General features: G+C 55.1%; 2 protein-coding genes across 3 annotated transcripts; one reads left to right on the top strand and one right to left on the bottom strand.

Annotated features, from left to right (window-relative positions):
- Window positions 1-8: 8 nt before the first annotated feature.
- LOC132446627 (histone acetyltransferase KAT6B-like) lies at window positions 9-14525 on the top strand. Of its 2 annotated transcripts, none has more exons than XM_060037000.1 (13): window positions 9-165; window positions 811-940; window positions 1072-2123; window positions 3599-3720; window positions 4047-4159; window positions 4334-4475; window positions 4663-4824; window positions 5206-5299; window positions 7327-7558; window positions 8473-8632; window positions 9170-9505; window positions 10433-10745; window positions 10981-14525. In XM_060037000.1, the coding sequence occupies exons 1-13, from the start codon at window positions 90-92 to the stop codon at window positions 14382-14384; spliced, it is 6336 nt and encodes a 2111-aa protein (XP_059892983.1). In that variant the 5' UTR covers window positions 9-89; the 3' UTR covers window positions 14385-14525. The 2 variants fall into 2 exon arrangements, with proteins under 2 accessions (XP_059892983.1, XP_059892984.1); XM_060037001.1 differs by having other exon boundaries at window positions 1072-1127.
- Window positions 14526-15162: 637 nt separating this feature from the next.
- Window positions 15163-18799, bottom strand: LOC132446630 (dual specificity phosphatase 29-like). Its single transcript, XM_060037013.1, has 3 exons — window positions 18247-18799; window positions 17906-18129; window positions 15163-16294 (listed from the first exon to the last, which is right to left on the bottom strand). Exons 1-3 carry the CDS (start codon window positions 18426-18428, stop codon window positions 16065-16067), a joined length of 636 nt encoding a protein of 211 aa, XP_059892996.1. The 5' UTR covers window positions 18429-18799; the 3' UTR covers window positions 15163-16064.
- Window positions 18800-19413: the final 614 nt, after the last annotated feature.

Raw genomic sequence — 19413 nt, forward strand, 5'->3', positions numbered from 1 at the left:
CCCAACGCCCCGGCTGACAGGGTGTTGTGTGTGTCTGCCACGGGGACATCCCCATAACACACGCCTCCTTGCTCCCCTTACAGGATGAGATGCTGTTCTGCGATTCGTGTGATCGGGGCTTTCATATGGAATGCTGCAACCCGCCGCTTTCAACAATGCCAAAAGGTAAAGTGTTTGCACAGCCTGGTGCCTGGCGGTTTCCCCACCTCTCTGTCTGTCTCCGTCTCTCTCTCTCTCTCTCTTCTCTGTCTCCCTGTGTCTGTCTCTCTCTCTCTCTCTCTCTGTCTCTTGCTCTCTCTCACTCTCTCCTGTCAATTCAAAGCATCCCCTTCTTAATAGAAGTCCCCTTCTTGTCTGTCATATAGCACACAGCTAGGGAGCAGTGCCTTATTAGAAGCTTTGCATGCATATCAAATTATTCCTGCATCCCAGGGGATGTTGCTATCTCCGTATTACAGTGCAGGCCCTCCAGCTAGCCTTGTAATGATTGTGCACCTAGTAGGACATTTGGCAGGCGATTCGTACAATTCACATCGCTGCGCTGGAAACAAGCTGAGACAGTGTATCCGGGCGGACTATGAATCGACCCAGTGTTTTTCTTATGGGTTTTCCCCTTTGTGCTGAGTAATTGATTGTCCTGCTGGTGTTTGGGCTTTATTCCCGCCAACTGATGGTATAAAAGCAAGTGTTTCAGATGAATGTATGTCCTCTGAATTGATGAACCCCACCCTAAGAGATGCTCTCTCTCTTTCTCTCTCTCTCTCTCTCTCTCTCTCTGTCTCTCTCTGTCTGTGTTTGGATGCCCTCCAGGAACCTGGATCTGCCAACTCTGCCGGCCCAAGGAAAACGGGAAGCACTTGCTGCAGAGGAAAGCTGATGAAATCAAACGACGATATGCAAGGCCAATCGGAAGGCCTAGAACTAAGCTCAAACAGAGAATGTAAGCAGGAGCGCACTTGTGTTCTCGTCATTTCATTGCAAGATCCACGGCAGCATATTCAGCATATTTCCGTTGAATGACATATGTCACCCCGGTGAGTGATTGGTGTCTGTGCTCTGCCTCCTCTCCAGGTGTGTCCCCAGTGGCGACGGCTCCATGATAGCACTCGGAGGAAGGGGGACGCCTGGTAGGGGTCAAAAGATTAGCCTCTGTTCCACACCCTCATCTGGTCATGCTGCATCTGCCACGGACGGCAGAGGCACACTCGCCGTCGCAGATCCCCGTTGGGCGGGCGACGCCCCCCAATTCACCACCTCCACCCCCACCCCTCCTCCTCTCCCCACCACCACCACCACCACCACCACCCCCTCCTCTCCCCCCCTCACGCCCACCTCCACCAACCCGGCCGCGCTCGCCGTAAACAAGAAAACCAAAGGGCTCATCGACGGGCTGTCGAGATTCTTTACCCCCTCCCCCGTCGGCCGCCGGTCCCGCCCCCTGGCGACGGGCTCGCCCCCCCGGCCGCAGAGTCCCGAGGACGAGGGGCCGCCCAGCCCCCCGAGCCCCCCCGAACCGCAGCAGTCCATCGCCTTCGACGGCGACGCGGACGCCGCCGCCGCCGCCGCCGCCGGTCACACGCTCCCCCCGTCCCCCGGCGCCCTTTCTCCCCCGCCCCCGACCCTGCCCGGACTTAGCCCCCCCTCCCAGGTGTCCAGCAACTCCACCCTGGCCAGCTCCCCGCAGAGCTCGTCCAGCCAGTCTAGCGTCCCGTCCCTGAGCAGCCTCTGCCATAGCCACCAGCTTAAGGGACTCTTCGACGGACTCTCGCACATATTCACCACTCAGGGACAGTCGCGGAAAAAGGGACTGGCGTGCTACGCGCCGCCCAAACGCAATCACCGTAAGCCGGAGTTGTCCGCGCGCGGCCCCAAAACGTGTCCCCAGCGCCTGGGGATGAAGGAGTTTGGCAAGGGCAGACTACTGTCTCACTCCCCGTCCCCGGGGACCGGCCGGCCCCGGGGACGGCCCTTTAAGCTGGTCAGTCATTTCAAACGCAACCCCTTCCTTAAGAAGCACAGGACACTAGGCAGGCTGAGGTATAGGGTGAGTCCCCCGAAGGCAGCGCCCTCACCAGGGAAGGGAGACTTGACAGACGGAAGAGTTAAGCCAGAGCACGACCATGGTAAGCAAGGCTCCAGCCTCGGACCCAGCCCCCCCCTCCGCCTACACTATTGCAATATTTTGATCTGATTTATTTTCCATGTAATTTTTGTAGCCTCTTTTATTTTTTCTCTTCTTTTTTTTTTGTTGCTCAGACTTTCAGAGCTGTTCCTCCGCTTTTGGGAGCGACGCTCTATTTGGCAGTTCTTTATTTTTTACTAATCCTACGCCACCTACAACTGCTTCCACTTCTACCACTACTGCTGCTGCTACTGAACTCATTGAGGTCTTAACCCAGTCTGGTTGCGTTTGACTGGGCTGTGGCTGTGGGGAACCTATTTCTGTGACGCGGCTTCCATCTTCCTGGCCGTCGGCCTGCGTCATCGTGCATGGTCCACTAACTCTCCCTCATGCTGCTCCCTGCTCTGTCCTTGACCCCCCCCCCCCCCCCCCCCCCACACACACACACGCGCGCACACTCTACGCAGTAGCTCTGGCGCTGACCACTGCCTCGTGGTAGTAGTCACTGTGTAGCCGCAATCGCTTTGACTCCTCACCCTCCCCCCCCGCCATTCCATCCCTCACACATACTGTCTCCACCACCATCACCCCCACCACCGACACCACCACCACCACCACCATCAGTCCCCCCCCCCCCCCCCCTCCCAGGCAGTCATTAGAGGCTCACGATCCGGTGAGTCAACCACCCGGCCGGACTCGGCTGACATGATGATTACAGCCACAGAGCCAATGAACCTTTCACTGGACTTGTCTTCAGGGGTGGAGATTCACCCGCATACACAAACACACATGCACACACACAGACACACGTAGGCACGCACCAAACAAAGAAATAAAAGCGCTGGCGGTTTATTGGTCGGCCCGGCTATCTGAAACAATAAGGGCGCCCGAAGGACCTCTCGGCCGTGTAACCAAAGCAGGCACATTTCCATGAAACATTAACGACGCCATCTCTCCTCTTCCTCCTCCTCCTCCTCCTCCTCCCACCACTTCATAATAATGATTCTCTTTTTTGTGTTGCTTATTCCCTGCTGTTTGGTGCATTTCGTTAAAAAAAAAAATATCGCCACTTGCTTTGCTCTCGCCCCCCCCCCCCCCCCCCCCCCCCATCGCATCTGCTTCTTAATTCAGGGGAAACTGTCTTGGTGGATGACTAAGCACACGAAAAGCGGTTACGCAATTAAAGTGATTTAGTCTCACTTCATTACATTACGGATCTGCACATAAACATGTGAGGACGATACATTATCAAGGCTCCTCGGAGACAGGGCCCCTCCGCACTGGGGGCCCAGGTGATAAGACTCACAGCGTAAGCACATTAGCACAGAATGCATTTAACGCATTATTCAGCCGCGGCTACATCAAAGCAGTCGCGGCTGATGCGGTGTCTGAAGAGTGTGCGTGCGTGTGTCTGTGTGTGTCTGTCTGTCTGTGTGTGTGTGTGTGCTTAACGGGCCTTGCTGTCTCTCTGGGCAGGCTTCGAGGACCAGCGGGAGGTGAAGGCAGAGGCGCAGCCCAGCGTGGTGGCCATGTCGCGGGAGCACGTCACGGACGAAGACGTGGAGGTGTTCACGCGCGTGCTGGACCTGTCGACGCAGGTGAGCTGAACGTGGATGTTTTGAGGTCGCGACCCCGTTTGGGGTCGGCCGGTCGGATAATGGGGTTGTTGGAGATGCTGACTTATAAGCTACAGATGTTTAATTTGCCATGAGCCAACTTCTGTATGGCAGTGGTGCGATGTTCACTGGAACGTGAGTAACGTTCATGGGCTGATGATGCTTGGGTTAAACGATGGGGGTGGAAGAAAGGAAGGGGGAACGGATAGGGAAGATTTAGTTCAGACCTAAAATTTGGGGTTACAGGCCCAGAAATGATGGGAACCCCTAGACTCACATATTTGTGTATTTATTCTTCTCGTTCTCAGAGAACGGGGTCGATGGTGAGCTCCGACTTGCCGCGCTACCCTTCCGTCATCGAGTTCGGGAAGTACGAGATTCAAACCTGGTACTCCTCACCGTACCCTCCTGAGTATTCCAGGTATTCCTTGCTGCTCCTCAAACCACACCATCCGTTTATGATTCTTAATGTTGTGAAACGTTTCTGTTCTTCAGTGTTAATGAATAAAGTGGTTGGCCGCACAGTCATTCCCCTGATCACATAGCAGACCTGAGTGTTCTTTCTTGTTCCCTCCCTCCCCCTCCCACCACACAGACTGCAAAAGCTTTATCTGTGCGAGTTCTGTCTGAAGTACATGAGAAGCAAGAACATTCTCCTGAGACACGCGAAGAAGTGTGGCTGGTTCCACCCGCCAGCCAACGAGATCTACAGGAAAGATGACCTCTCTGTGTTTGAGGTCAGCCCCCCCCACCCGGGCACATCCCACCAACACCTTCCTGCCAGTGAACTGTATGCTATGTGCGAAGTCCCAACCAAGTGGATTCTGGGAGTGGGGCGGGAGGGGGCGGAGATACAACAGTTTGAACAATGTCGCCTCGCTTAGCCTTTCATCGCTGTCTGTCTGATCCCCTCATTCCGTTTAGGTGGATGGAAATGTCAGCAAACTCTTCTGCCAAAACCTCTGCCTGCTGGCCAAGCTTTTCCTGGACCACAAGACTCTGTACTATGATGTGGAGCCCTTCCTCTTCTACATCCTCACCCAGAACGACAACAAAGGCTGTCACCTGGTGGGCTACTTCTCCAAGGTAAGACCTTGTGGAATTGCGCGTGTATTGCGTGTGTATATCCATATATATATATGTGTGTGTGTGTGTGCGTGTGTGTGTGTGTGTGTGTATTTATTGATCACGAAACATATCGAGTATATACCCTGCCGAGCACGAAATCAATATCACAAACTCTGCAATGTTAATTTAAAGGTTTTCTCCCAGTTTGTTTTTTTTATACGAGAGCTTATCACTACGTGTGTGTGTGTCTACGTGTCGTTTTGTGTGTGTGTGTGTGTGTGTGTGTGTGTGAACGAGCGCGCGGCGTGCACGTGTCTCAGACAAGGACAATGGCAGGTGCAGTAAATTGCCAGCTTCAGCAGAGCTCTGACATACTTGATCTGCTTCCCCTTCCCTCAGGAAAAGCTTTGCCAGCAGAAGTACAACGTCTCCTGCATAATGATTATGCCTCAGTACCAAAGGCAAGGATTTGGACGGTTCCTTATCGATTTCAGTAAGTTCTTTAATGCATATAACACGGCGCACACACACCACCACACACAGCGCCTTTATCTCCCCACCCACACACACACACACCACACACCACCACCACACCCCCCACTTGATCTTTACCATGGAGATATTTCCTGGGGCAAGGTGCTTTTTATTTGGATTGGCCAATCAAGAGACTGCCTGTGTAGCACTTATGCATTCAGGTGTCACTAACAAGAACCTTTTAGTGTGTGTGTGTGTGTGTGTGTGTGTGTGTGTGTGTGTGTGTGTGTGTGTGTGTGTGTGTGTGTGTGTGTGTGTGTGTGTGTGTGTGTGTGTGTGTGTGTGTGTGTGTGTGTGTGTGAGAGTATGATGAGCATCAGCCATCTTAAGTATGGCCCTCAAGTCCCGGCTCACATTCCCCTGAATTCTGATGAGGCGTTGAGATGCTTCCGTCTTTCCCGCTAAATGTAATACAAGGAGCGTCAACATCATGATGACCTGCCGATGCAAAAACAAGTGTGCGTCTGCGTGTGGGTGTGTTTTGTGTGTGTGTGTGTGTGAGCGCGAACACGTTTTTTTCAGCCAGTGGATTTCACCAGTTTTGTCAACAGAGGACTTTTATTGGTTCAAGGGTTTTCCTCTTCGCCGAGTGTGTGTGTGTGATGAAGAGAGTGAAAAGTGGGCGAGAGCGAAGGGGCGGGCGAGTGGTAATGGAGCATTTGATTTCCTGTTCACTTTGTGGGAGAGAGAGAGCCAGAGAGAGACTGTGATATTGAGAGTGTGCTGATAACAAAGACAGGGATTAAGGGAGATTGAACACAGCTGAGTTTCTGAGCTCTTAGAGGGCTTTATTGGAAAATGTAACACCGGAGCTGGAAGTTGTTTAGATTAAGATTTGTCTGTTAGACTGGTTTTCTCAGGGAGACACACACACACGCACACACACGCTGCCTCAGGTAGCCCAGAGAGACGGCGAAGAGATATTGGTTACACACGCTGAAGAAAAAGGGTCTCTGCCTCTTTTTAATGCGTTAACTCCCAGGATTACCAGCAGCCCTTTTTGTTGTGTTTATTAATTGTAATTTATTCGTGAAACGACAAAAGGAGAATGCCTTTTTTTTGTTGCCATTGGTTCATTCGAGTTCCTTCATTCCTTTTTTATGCCTGTTATCGTTGGCTCCTTCCTCCTCCTCCTCCTCTGCCAGCCTAATGAATATTGTCACGATTACTGAAATATCATGTGTTCTGCGTCGGGTCACGTGCTTCCTGGTAGTGGGCGCACATTAAAACGCCTTAATTAATTTCCTGCTGCTAATAATGTATGACCCTTGACAGGACTGCTATAAAACTAATTACACACAATACCTTGTAGTACTTTTCGCTCGCCCCTGTTCATTACGCCGCTTAAGTGCAGCCTCTTGTGCGCGTTGACATCCAGCTGCTTTTTCGCCCGTTTTTCCTCTCTTTATGTTCCCTCGTCTGCTTCTCCTTATTGCCTCCCTCCCCTCTCTCCCTTCGCCGTCTTTTAATCGCCTTTCGTCTTCCTTGCCAATGATGAGCGTACCCACGCGATAAAGGGGTGGAAGGAGCTCGAAATGCGTTCCCTTAGCTTCGGTTTCAACCCGAAGCTGTCCCGCCTACCTTGGCGGCAGTAGCTCAGGAGGTAGAGTGGGTTGGCTGGTAACCGCAAGGTTGCTAGTTCGATCCCTGGGTGTCGAGGTGTCCCTGAGCAAGACGCCTAACCCTAACTGCTCCAGACGAGCTGGCTGTCGCCTTGCATGGTTGACTCCGCCGTCGGTGTGTGAATGTGTGCATGAACGGGTGAATGTCAGACAATATTGTAAAGCGCCTCGGATAAAAAGTGCTATATAAATATCTATTTACCATTACCCTCAAAACTGCAATCCTAGCCCCCATTTCACGTCACTCAACGTGGCCCCAATATGGACATCATGCGAGGGGAGCTTCATCTGAACCCGGGGCCGTGCCTCCAAGCCATCGACTCAAAGCCCTCTCCCCCCCCCCCCCCCCCCCCCCTGATTCCAGGTTACCTCCTCACCCGGCAGGAGGGGCAGGCGGGCTCCCCGGAGAAGCCGCTGTCCGATCTGGGTCGGCTGTCCTACCTGGCGTACTGGAGGAGCGCGGTGCTGGAGTACCTCCACGCGCAGCCCTGCCGCCGTGTGAGCGTGCGGGCCATGAGCCGCGCCACGGGGATGTGTCCGCACGACGTCGCCGCCACCCTCCAGCAGCTCCGCATGGTCGACCGGCAGGACGGCAGGTCAGTGTCCGCCCCCCCCCCCACCCCCGCGTCCTCTCCTCACCCTCCTCCTCCTCCTCCTCCTCTTCCTCGTCCCTTCTGGGCCGCGGCCGCGCTGCCATTTCCCAGCTCCGTGTGACTTATCCAGGCCAGTGGGTATTTTTACCCGGCACATCCATTAATTGCGCCGAATATTGACAGAAGTAAGTCAAGCTGTGCAACCCCCAACCCCCCAGTGAGGGCAAGGCACACCTTCTGTCCCCGGGAAGCGTGTGTAAAAAAATTATAATTAATCGTTGGTTAAAAACCAAACGATGTGTGAATATGAGGATGTAGTCGGGCGAAGAGACGTTGGCTGGAATGGTTCAGATCCACTATGCACGGCGTATCTGTGGGGATTGAGCCAGCTCGAACAGGACGCCCTGACCCCACTACCTTCTCTTTCATTGGACTAGTTCACCCAGCGGCCATCTTGGTGCCATCCCGGCGCTTAAAGGTGACATATTATACCACCAGGTGTGAGTGGGATTAGCCATTACAAGCAGTTTTGAAAATCTGCTTCTTCTGACATCACAAGTCCACCTAGATGTATGACGGATAGATGAGCAACGTTTGCTACGGTCCACTGGGTAGGCTGGTAGACTGATCTATCCAGCACACATCTTGGTGGACACGGCAACTTGCAGATTTTCCAAACGGCTTGTAATGGCTAATCACACTCACACGGTGGTATAATATTTCATCTTTAACGTCCCAGCTAGCGTTTAGGACCAAAATGGCCGCTGGGTGACTAAGGCCCATGACTTGGATCTGAGGAGGATCACTTTGGATGACAGCGTCTCCGGGGTGACTGAATAGCATCGTGAACGGTCGTGCGGCTCGTGTATGTCATAATCATGTCGACTGTTGCCAACCCCCCCCCCACGCCCCAACAGGATCGTGCTGGTCAGGAGGGAGCGTCTGATCCAGAGGCACGTGGACAGGATGAGGTCCCACCCCCGGCTCAACCAGGTGGACCCCGAGGCCCTGCGGTGGACGCCGGTCTCCGCCCACAACGCCGCGCTGTCGGAGGAGGAGAGGGAAGCCGAGATGGATGTGAGTCGCGCGGCGAAACCTACGGCAAATCCACCCCCCCCCGCCCCCTGTGTGTGTGTGTGTGGTGCCGGGGCCACGGGTCCCTTTTGATTAGCATGTGGGGGGTGGGTTCAAGGAGCAGGGCGATTAATGGGCAGCGCCTGCTATCCGTCAGCTGGTATTTAATGTTGTGTAAAATTGGCCTAAATCAGTTCACTGCATAATTGATGGCACTAAATATTCCATGAAATGCGATCCTACCGCGGTCGCTTAACAGGGGTTGGAAAATAACACGATGTTGGCTCTCCCTCGTGCAAGCATCCAATCGGGAAGCCTCGTCTTATTAGCAGGAGGGCAACCTGTGACGATCCGTTTTTTTCGGGACGTCAATGCCAACCTCGACCTCCCGTTAGCCCACACCTGCTCCGACACTGTAGCAGCTTGTATGCGAGTAGGCGTGTGTGTGTGCGCGCGCGTGTGTGTGTGTGTGTGTGTGTGTGTGTGTTAGTCTCTCCCACCGACCCTCATGCCCCTTGCCCCCCCCCCCCCTCTTCCCAGGCGGAGCGACTCGGGGAGCAGTCCAGCTGCTGGGAGAAGGAGGAGCGGGAGAGCCGGGCACTGTCCCACGGCGCCCGGCCGGCCCCGCCCACCAAGGTCCACTGCAAGGTGCCCGTCCGGACCTACGAGCGCCGGCCCCCCGCGCCCTGGAGCCGGCCCCGCCTCCGCCGCCACGGGCCCGAGTACGGCAGCGAGGACGAGGAGGAGGAGGACGACGACGACGAAGACGAGAACGATCGCGACGACGACGAGGACGAAGACGAGGACGATGAGTCCTCGGATGGCTCGCCGCCCGTCCTGACGAAGGCTCACGCCATGCTGGCGGCCAAGAGAAAGGTGACTTCATCTGTCTGTTCCTGTGATGCGTCACGCTGCCTGATGCGGCGCAGGCTGTGTTTACCCACCTTAGCGGGGGGGGGGGGGGGCAGGAGGAAGGATGAGTCAATGTGGTCTGTCAGCTGTCTCCGGTGCGGGGCTGTTGCCGTGGTTCTCCCAGAGGGATGGGGAGAGGCGCCACGTTGGCCTTCTATCATCACACATCCCCCCCCCCCCCCCATCACGAGTGAGCGTGCTGCGGCGACAGGTTCCGGGACGGAAGGCGCTGGATGAATATTCAGGGGGAAGGGTTGGTTACCCCACTCCCACCAGCTGTAATAGAGGGTGTTTTGGGCTGAACCGTCTTATAGCGTTGTCATTGGGCATGGTTTGGGCTACTGCCCTCTGCTGTGGCGCCGGTGACTGCAGCTCCCGTGCGTGTCTCCAGAACACTGCCCCCTGTTGCCGGAACGGCGTCAGCAATCGACCGCACGTCTTGGCCAATCAGAGGGTGGAGGTCACTGATGAATTGCACCAGCTGTTAAATAATGGATGTTAATGTAGTGCGTCCAGTGGTGCTTTTACAGGTTGACTTTGTGTTTGTGGTTCGTTCCTAGGGGAATAATGGTGGAGCATTCACGGCTGACTCACTGCCCCTAGGAAGCTCGGAGAATGGGAAGGGGGGGGGTATATTATGGCTTGTGGTTGTAGGTTATTTTGCCTTGTCTCATTTGTGGTTTTCCAGCCCAGCGGTCCACAATCTGTGGGAAAGCTGGAGAAACATCTAGCTTCAAAATCTTTTTGCACATTCAAGCCGTTGGATGTGCCTTCAATTAATGCTGTTGACTTGTTTCTCCCGTCGATCGTGCGATTAAAGCACAAGGGGTGATTCTGTTTCGTACCCCGCATCTCATCTCCTGGCTTGCTTTTGTGTGTTGTGCATTACAGAGGAGCATGGAGGTGAGGAAGAGGGGGCGGAAGAGGAGACGGATAAACAGCAGCGTCACCACGGAAACCATCTCGGAGACCACCGAGGTGCTGAAGGAGCCCTTCGACTACTCTGAGGACGAGCGGCCCATGCCCCTCCTGGAGCGCACGGGCAGGGGGGGCGAGGAGGAAGAGGAAGAGGAGGATGACGAAGAGGAGGAGGAGGAGGAGGAGGAGGAGGAACCAAGACCCGTAATGCCGGTGAAACGCCACAGAGGCCGGCCGAGACTTGAGAAAAATCTGCACAAAGAAAAGCGAGAGTGCTGGAATGAAGGTACTTTCATTGTGGCGACCGGCCCCATTTCTACCAGCCATGTTATTGTTTTGGCGCCCCCTATTTTGTGTGTGTGTGTGTGTGTGTGTGTGTGTGTGTGTGTGTGTGTGTGTGTGTGTGTGTGTGTGTGTGTGTGTGTGTGTGTGTGTGTGTGTGTGTGTGTGTGTGTGTGTGTGTGTGTGTGTGTGTGTGGCGTCTGGGTTAACGCGGCGTTGTTCTGTCTCCCGCCCGCTAGGCTCCGACTCGCTTTCGGCGCGCGCCAACCGGCTGCGACCGGTGAAGCGCAAGAAGGGCTGGCCCAAGGGCGTCAAGAGGGGACCCCCCAAGTGGCGGCTGAAGAACGAGCGCAAGATGGGCTTCAAGCTCAACCTCTACACCCCGCCCGAGACGCCGCTGGAGGGCGAGCCGCACCCCCCGCCGGCCGAGGAGCCCAAGGCGGAGCAGCACCACCTCCTGCTCCTCCCCTTCGCCGAGGAGCGCTGCAGGCCCAGCAGGAGCGCCGGCAGCCCCGGCCCGCCCCCCAGGAGCCGGAGGAGGCGGCGGCGGAGGAGGTTCTCGTCCGAGCCCCAGAGTCCGGCGGACAGCGTGGCGGACAGCGTGGCGGACAGCCTCCCGGGCAGTCCCGCCGCCGCCGACGTCGACGACGAGGAAGACGAAGACGACTGCGGCGCTTCGCACAGGACCCTCTCCTCGCGGGATGTGTCCCCCGTGGCCTCCCCCGCAACCTCCCCCACGCCCTCCCCAGCCTGCTCTCCCGCCCGGTCGCCGGAGGCCCTGTCTATGGGCACCGCCGCCACCCCCACACCCCCCCTCCCCGTGCCGGCTGAGGACCGCCTGCAGGACAGCGAGCGAGAGCCGGACTCCCCCGCCCCCAGAGACCTGGACCCCAGCTCCCCTGCGGAGCGGACCAGCCTCAGTAGACATGACGACCAGGAGGAGGAAGAGGAGGAGGAGGAGGAGGAAGAAGAAGAGGAGGAGGAGGAGGAGGAAGAGGAAGTGGAGGAGGAGCACAGGACACACGTCGAGGATGTGGACGCAGACGACGAGGACGACTGTCACATTTTGAGCTCGGAGATCGTGAAGGACAAGTCGGGGAGCCCCGAGCCGTTGGCACAGGAAGTACCCGACTGCACGCCGCTTTCCGTGTCTTCGGAACCGAAAGGGGACTCGGAGGAGACGGAGCCGGTCTCCCCGGCGCGGCACTGCGAAGAGCTGCCGCCCGTGGCCGCTGAGGAGAGCACGCAGGACGCAACGACGAGAGAGGCGCCCGTTTCATTAGAGGCCGACGCCGCAGAGTCCGCGGCCGCAGCGTCGCTCGCGGACGTGGCGGTGGCGTGCGCCGAAGCCACAGCGGCGGTGGAGTCGGACCACGGCGAGGAGTCAGAGTCCGAGGGCGAGAGCAGCCCCGGGCCCAGCCCGGCGTGTCCCGACCCCCTGCCCGTCCCTGCGCCGCCGGAGACTCCCCGGCCGGGACCGGACCCGCCCGCCTGCCCCGAGTTGGACTCTGAGACGGCGCAGGCGGTCCAGTCGCTGACCCGGGAGTCCGAGCGGGAGGGCGTGTTCCAGGACTGCGTCGAGACCCGGGAGGCGTGCCGCAGCATCCAGGCCTACGGCCGCGTGGCCCCCAGCCCCCAGCTGACGTCCCTGGACGAGTGCCCCCAGTCGGACCACAGCAGCCCCCGGTCCGCGGCGCCCTCGCACCCCAGCCAGTCGGTGCGCTCCGTCAGCAGCCCCGCCGTGTCCCTGCTGGAGAGCGGCTACACCCAGATCAGCCCCGACCACGGCGCCGTCTCGGTGCCCTCGCTGCACAACATGGAGACCAGCCCCATGATGGACGTGCCGTCGGTGTCGGACCACTCCCAGCAGGTGGTGGACAGCGGCTTCAGCGACCTGGGCAGCATCGAGAGCACCACGGAGAACTACGACAACCCCAGCAGCTACGACTCCGCCATGGGGGGCAGCATCTGCGGGGCGGGCCCCTCCCAGAACAGCTGCTCCTACGGGGGCATGCCGGCCAGCGGGCTGTCGCAGAGCAGCTGTGCCGTCAGCCAGCAAATGGCGGCGGCGGCGGCGGCGGCCGGCCAGATGATCCAGGCCAACGCCCTGAGCTCGCCGCAGCACTGCAACGTCAAGTCCCCGCAGGGCTGCGTGGTGGCGGTGGAGCGGCCGCCCAGCAACAGCCAGCACAGCCAGCGCGCCCAACAGCAGCAGCAGCAGCAGCAGCAGCACGCGCAGCTGGCCCAGCAGCTAGCGCAGCAGCACGCGCACGCCCGGCACGCCGCCGCCGCCGCCGCCGCCGCGCACAATCAGCTCAGCCAACACAATCAGCACGGCCCGCACAATCAGCTGGGCCAGCATCCGCAACACAATCCCCTGCACCACCAGCAGCAGCAGCAGCACGCGCTCCAACAACAACAACAACAACACCACCACCACCACCTCCACCAGCAGCAGCTCGCGCACCCCCACCACCACCACCACCACCACCACCACAACCACCCCCACCTGCAGCAGCACGGGGAGCACGCCCAGCACAATCAGCACGGCCTGCACGGGCAGCAGCCGCCGCCGCCGCAGCAGGGCGCGGCGCAGTGCGGCGGCGTGCCCGCCAACTTCGCCGCCCCCATGCAGCTGACGGACGTCCCCGAGTCGGGGGCGCCCAACCTGGCCCTCTACGAGCGCATGAACCAGCAGGGGGAGTACGCCGGCGGGCACTACGCCCAGCCGTCGGGCAACGCCAGCCTGGCGCGGCTGCAGCAGCTCACCAACACGCTGATGGAGCACCCGCTGCCCTTCGGCCACGCGCCCTCCCACGCCATCGGCTCCTACGGCAACGGCCCCTCGCTCGGCTCCCAGCACGCGGGCCTGGTGTCGCTGGCGCCGCCCTCGCAGCACCGCGTGCCCGGCAGCCCCCAGGTGCAGGCCACCATGACCCCGCCCCCCAGCCTGGGCTCACCGGCGTCGGCGTCGGCATCGGCCATGCTGCTGCAGCAGCAGCAACAGCAGCAGCAGCAGCAACAGCAGCAGCAGCAGCAGCAGCAGCAGCAGCAGCGCAGCATGGGCGGTGCCTCCTCCATCGCGCCCTCGCAGCGCATCCACACGCAGATGGCCTCCAAGGGCCACCTGGCCATGCGCGCCAAGTCGGCGCCGCTGTCCCACCCCCACCACCAGCTCCACCAACACCCCCACCACCCCCAGCAGCCGCAGCAGCAGCAGCAGCAGCAGCAGCAGCCGCAGACGCAGCAGATGTACGCGCGGACGCCGCAGTCGGTCACCATGCAGGCGCCGTCGCGGGCGCTGGGCTCCTTGCCGCGCGTCAACATGAGCGTCAACATCATGCCGGCGCCCGCCTACAACGTCAACGCCATCAACATGCCGTCGCTGAACGCCATGAACAGCTACGGCATCAGCCAGCCCATGATCAACGGCGGCTACCACGGCAACCACGCCTACATGAACCACCAGTCGTCCCAGTACTCCATGCAGATGGGCATGATGGGGACACAGACGTACCACGCGCAGCAGCCCATGCAGGCGCCACCGCACGGCAACATGGTGTTCACGCACGCCGGTCACCACGGCTACATGAACGCCGGCATGGCCAAGCAGACGCTCAAAGGGCCGTTCGGACGGCGGTAACACGCACTGACCCCCGGGGCGGGCGATGGCGTCGGGACGGCGGTTTGGGGACGTTCAGACACACAGACCGGGGCCTTTTTTTATTTTTAGTACTTTTCTGCGGGGTCGGGGGGAAGGGAAAGGGTTCGATGTCGTCGTCGTTTTAATTTTTCCAGTTATTTTCTTTGCTATCACTTAAAAACCAGCAGCACTTGGAAAGAATGCAAAAAGTCTCATCGAAGAGTAATCTCTTAGCGATACGTATACTTTTGTTTTTTCGTTTTGTTTCTTTTCTTTGTTCCTCCAGATGGGAAGCCTTACATTAAGATAAACATCTATTTAATTAGTGTCGGTGTCTCGGATGTCTCTCTAAGAGCAGGTTGGGTGGAGAGGCGGAGCTCCGTCTCCCAGGTGGTGTTTGCAGTTGTGTAGCAGCCTCCAGTGAAGCCATTTAATGTGCCTGCTACGAGTGGAGTCGGTGTGTCTGCCTGAACCTAGTCCGTGTACCTGTATAACAGTGCTGACAATTAGTTTGTACTATACTCATGCCTTTGTATATTTAAATTATTGTACTTATTTTGTAAAGTGACAGCTAGCATGCTTCGGTCTCTGTTAGTGACAGTGCATTGAGTAGTACTGTACAGTACAAGTGTTGTGCTAAATAGCAAACCATTTAAATATATCTGGCCTTTTATTAGGTCTCCCTTCGCGGGAGGGAGTGGGGGGGGGGGGGGGGGGCGGGAAGATGAAACTATATTTTGTTAATGCTAACGTAAAAAAAATCAAAACAAAAAAACGATGTAAACTTAGTCCTGTTTTCCGTTTGGTTTGAGAGGTTTTATTGCTATGTATGTATAATTCTGAAGTCTTTTTGTAACAGATCTCCTTAAGGCAGCTTTCTGTTTTCTAAAGCAGACGGATTTCTGTCGAAATAACAAAGCATATCTCAGTGTTTGTACCCTGATGATTCTAAAACATTTCAACTTGTCAAGGGAAGTGTGGCGGGATTAAACAAAAAAACATCTAAATGATTATACCGATGAATAACAATAAAGAAGAATATAAATTTAGTCCAAATATTTTACATAATGCCTTTAAAGTTACATTTTCATTCCATCTGTAGATTTGTTTTCTATCTTTATAAAATGTTGGATTTATATTTTACCGAAGTCTAGAAGATTAGAGCTTGTGAATAGAGCAAACTAAGCTAACAGATTGCATGTAAAACGCAACTTGTACTTGTGTTTTTGTTTCTATTGCTCTTTTGTAGCCTTTGTACCTGTACAGAGTTGCTGGTTGGTTAACAGGGAAATACCTGGCTATGTGCACAGTAAATGGACAGAATGACATTCTTGTATTTATGACTTTTTCTCCTTTGTCAGTCACTCAAATGCTGTACATTTTAGCATAAGAATAAATTATAATTGACCATGAATATGATGCCACTGCAGTTGATTGAACACCCCAAAGTGGTTAAAGGAATGTTGAGTTCTGTACTTGGGCAAGGCATTTTGAATTTTTTTTTTTTTTCATTTCCTTTTTGGCAATAGATAAAATATTTTGGAGTAATAAAGGCAAGCTTCATGTCAATGGCTAATCTACACTGTGATCTTCTACTTGTGATGTGCGTGCGTGTGTGTATGTGTGTGTGCACTCATGCTAAATGAAAACACTTCTCATCAATCATGTGTTGCACTAGACCTAACTATAGTCATTTCCCTCTCTGTCTGAAGAGCCTTTCCGCTTCTCCTGGAGACTTTCGTCCAGTTGTCTTAGCTGCTTCAGAAAGCCCCGGTTAGGGATGATGCGTCGGCGCTGCTTCACATGGTCGACGGCGTCCACCACGGTCATGTTGTGGTAGAGCATGAGGTAGGCCAGGAAGAGCGTGGCCGAGCGGCTCCGACCCATCACACAGTGAACCAGCAGCGTGTCTGTGGGGTAGAACATCATCTGACTCATTCTCTTGCGTCGTGGAAGAATAAACTCTGTGCACTCACACTAGGTCATCTGGCCGTGGCCGTTGGCCGTTTTCACACCTAACCGTGCTCAAATGGCCCCATTGTTCTCTGGCCTGCACTCACACTAGGCCATCTGGCCGTGGCCGTTGGCCGTCGCAACTGTGGCCTGGCCACGGTAGGCTCTTGTAAATACGTCATCACGTCGTAAGTAACACGTCATCATCAAGCGTCCGCTGCATGGACCATAATAAAGTCTGACGTCAGTCAGAGTTCTAACAACAATGGACAAGAACACAGTTCGCACTTTGCTGAGTCTGTTGCTTATTTGGATATATGTTTACCGTTTAATGGGAAAGAAGGCTCGTCGCCTTTATTATGTCCGTGGTCGTCGCATGGACTATACGTCATCCAGCTCAGGTTGCGTAGCCGTGCGTGCCGTGTGCGCGTGTCGGCTCATTAGCATCTGTACCGTAGCGGCCCGTACCGTAGCAGCACACCTCTCCCAAGTGGCCAAATTGGCCTGGCCTGGCCAGACTGGCCACACTCACACTGGCAGATTTGAGCACGGTTAGGTGTGAAAACGGCCACGGCCACGGCCAGATGTGTGTGAGTGCACCCTAAGGCCCCGATCACACAAAGGGAAAACGCAGATATTTCCACGCGGTTTGGCCTCTCATTTACACGAAAACGCTGTTTTTATCACAGAAAACGATCATCTCTAAAAACTCCGGCCAAAGTGGAGATTTCTGAAAACGCCGGTTATGCATTGTCGTGTCAACGGGTAGAAACGGGGTTTTAGGTTCTGAAGCGTCACATTATGCGCAAGGAAATGCCTAACGTCATATGAGCGCCCTATGTTTACAGTTTGTTACAGGAAGACGCTCGTGTTATTCGTTGTTGTTGATTCGGAGGATTCTGATTGGCTTGCATGGCTTTATCCTTCTCCCTACACTGCCGCCCATAGGTTTGACATAGTTATAATGGCGCTCTACGGCGTATTTATGCGTTTTGATGTAAACGACAACTTTTTCGAAAACGATGTTGTGTGCACAATGTTATTTTTGAAAACGGAGGGGGGGGGGGGATATTCGTTTCTATAAACCCTGCTACGTATAAACGTGGCCTAACAATAGTAGCACATACTCTGTCGCCGAGACGTCTTGTAGGCGTCCGGTTCCGGTTCACACCATGAGAAGCCCTTTTGGTTTTACATTTGGTTGCGTATATGAAACCTAAATAGTTAACACCGTGAAAACCACCTAAGGTACGTGCTTATTTGCATCCTTTGACGAACATGCCTATAACGTGACTATTAAATGCCTGAACATTGCCTTTATTAAAGACGCTCAGTAGTCCTGCATGTTCGTCTTTCCGTGTCGATGCTACATTAATCAAAAACTTTCTTAACTCTGTTAAGAAATATATATATATATATATATATATATATATATATATATATATATATATATATATATATATATATATATATATATATATATATATTGGCAATATGCCGAAATTGGCAATATGCCGTCACATCACTGAGTGCCGTCACATTACAGCCTTTCGACGGTACTCTCTTACTCTGAGGATCACGCAGTGCTTCGTGGATGAACTTGGCGGCGGAGTAGAAATACTGGCTGAGGTCGAACCCCACCAAGTCCACCGCCACCAAGCCGAAGTACACCACGGCCATGTCGTCATAGTAGTCCGCCCCCGTGTTCACGCTGTTCCGCGTTCCCTCCGCCGCGTTCAGCACGTGAGTAACTCCCATTTTCCTCAGGTTGGCCTTGTTTTTCGCCGTCTGCCTGTGGAGGGAGGGGATTATTTACGAGAGCAATTAGGAGTGCTTTTCTTGTTTACCCGAAGCTAATGGTGCTTTATTTTTTTTCATTTATTATTGTCTTATTGCAGCAGTGGCTCACTCGTCTCCGATGTAGACGTTGGGCCAGACCTCATTGACACGAGTGTACACTGCACTCCCACGGTTGAGAATCTTCTCCAGTTCATAGCCCCCGGGTGTGAAATATTCCTCCTTCTGAGCAGATGCCTCCGCTCCCTGCCACGCTGTTGTGCTCCTGCCAGACTTTGACTTGTTAGAAGCCATTTCTCTCAGAATAGCCTTCTTTCACACTTGATGCATTACCTTTGGGAAGGGAAATAACAATTTGCCTTGACACAGCGCCCCGTTCGCTTCTCTTGATGGCAAACAATGTTTCTTCCTACATGCTTTCATTAAGTAGCCTATAAATAAATATATGACTTTCCCCTCCCCTGTCACTAATGTTACGACCCAGACGGTACCGCTCGACCGGAGATCCGACGTCCCGCGCAGGAAGAGCGTTTAGTTCACTGGTTCTGACAACATGTCTGGCTGTGCCGTTGCTAGCCAAAGTGAAAGCAGGTTGGGTTAGGGTGGCTGAGTTCTGGCGGCGTTTGTGTAGCTGATGGGTGACAGGCATCGAATGGACGGGATATTTTTAGGGGCTTTAAAGTGTGTGTGCGTGTGTGTGGGGGGGGGGTTACACCCCATGACCCGTACCCAACGAGGCTTCATGCTTGTGGGGGGGGGGGGGGGGGGGGAGGGAGTCCACCCTGTCCACCCTGTCCCCACACCATTCCCACTTCTACACACACACACACACACACACACACACACACACACACACACACACACACACACACACACACACACAATACACACTTCTAATCTCCCCGGCTGGCTTGGAGCCTTGCTTATCCAAACTTCCCAGTTTGCCAAAGGACGTACGCATATCCACTGGAGTGAACAGGGCAACCGGAGCGTCTGTTCATCCATATGAGCCGCCCCTTCAAATCAAATTATTTCGTCCCCTCTCTCTCCCTCTATCCGCGTGTCTCTCGCCCTCTCTCAGCCGCTATTACTAAATCTCTGATACGTCGCTGTTGCAGTCATCAAAGTCCCCCCCCCCCCTCACCCTGGATCCCATGGGGGCCCCCTTCTTCTTGCGGGTAACACTATTAAAAAATAAAATAAAGATGAAGCGAAGCGAGGAGTCTAAATGTGTCAGACTGTTACAGATGAGCTTCTCACCGCGCGATGACACACGTCT

This window comes from Gadus macrocephalus, chromosome 18 (assembly GCF_031168955.1).
Source record: "Gadus macrocephalus chromosome 18, ASM3116895v1".
Taxonomy (NCBI): Eukaryota; Metazoa; Chordata; class Actinopteri; order Gadiformes; family Gadidae; genus Gadus; species Gadus macrocephalus.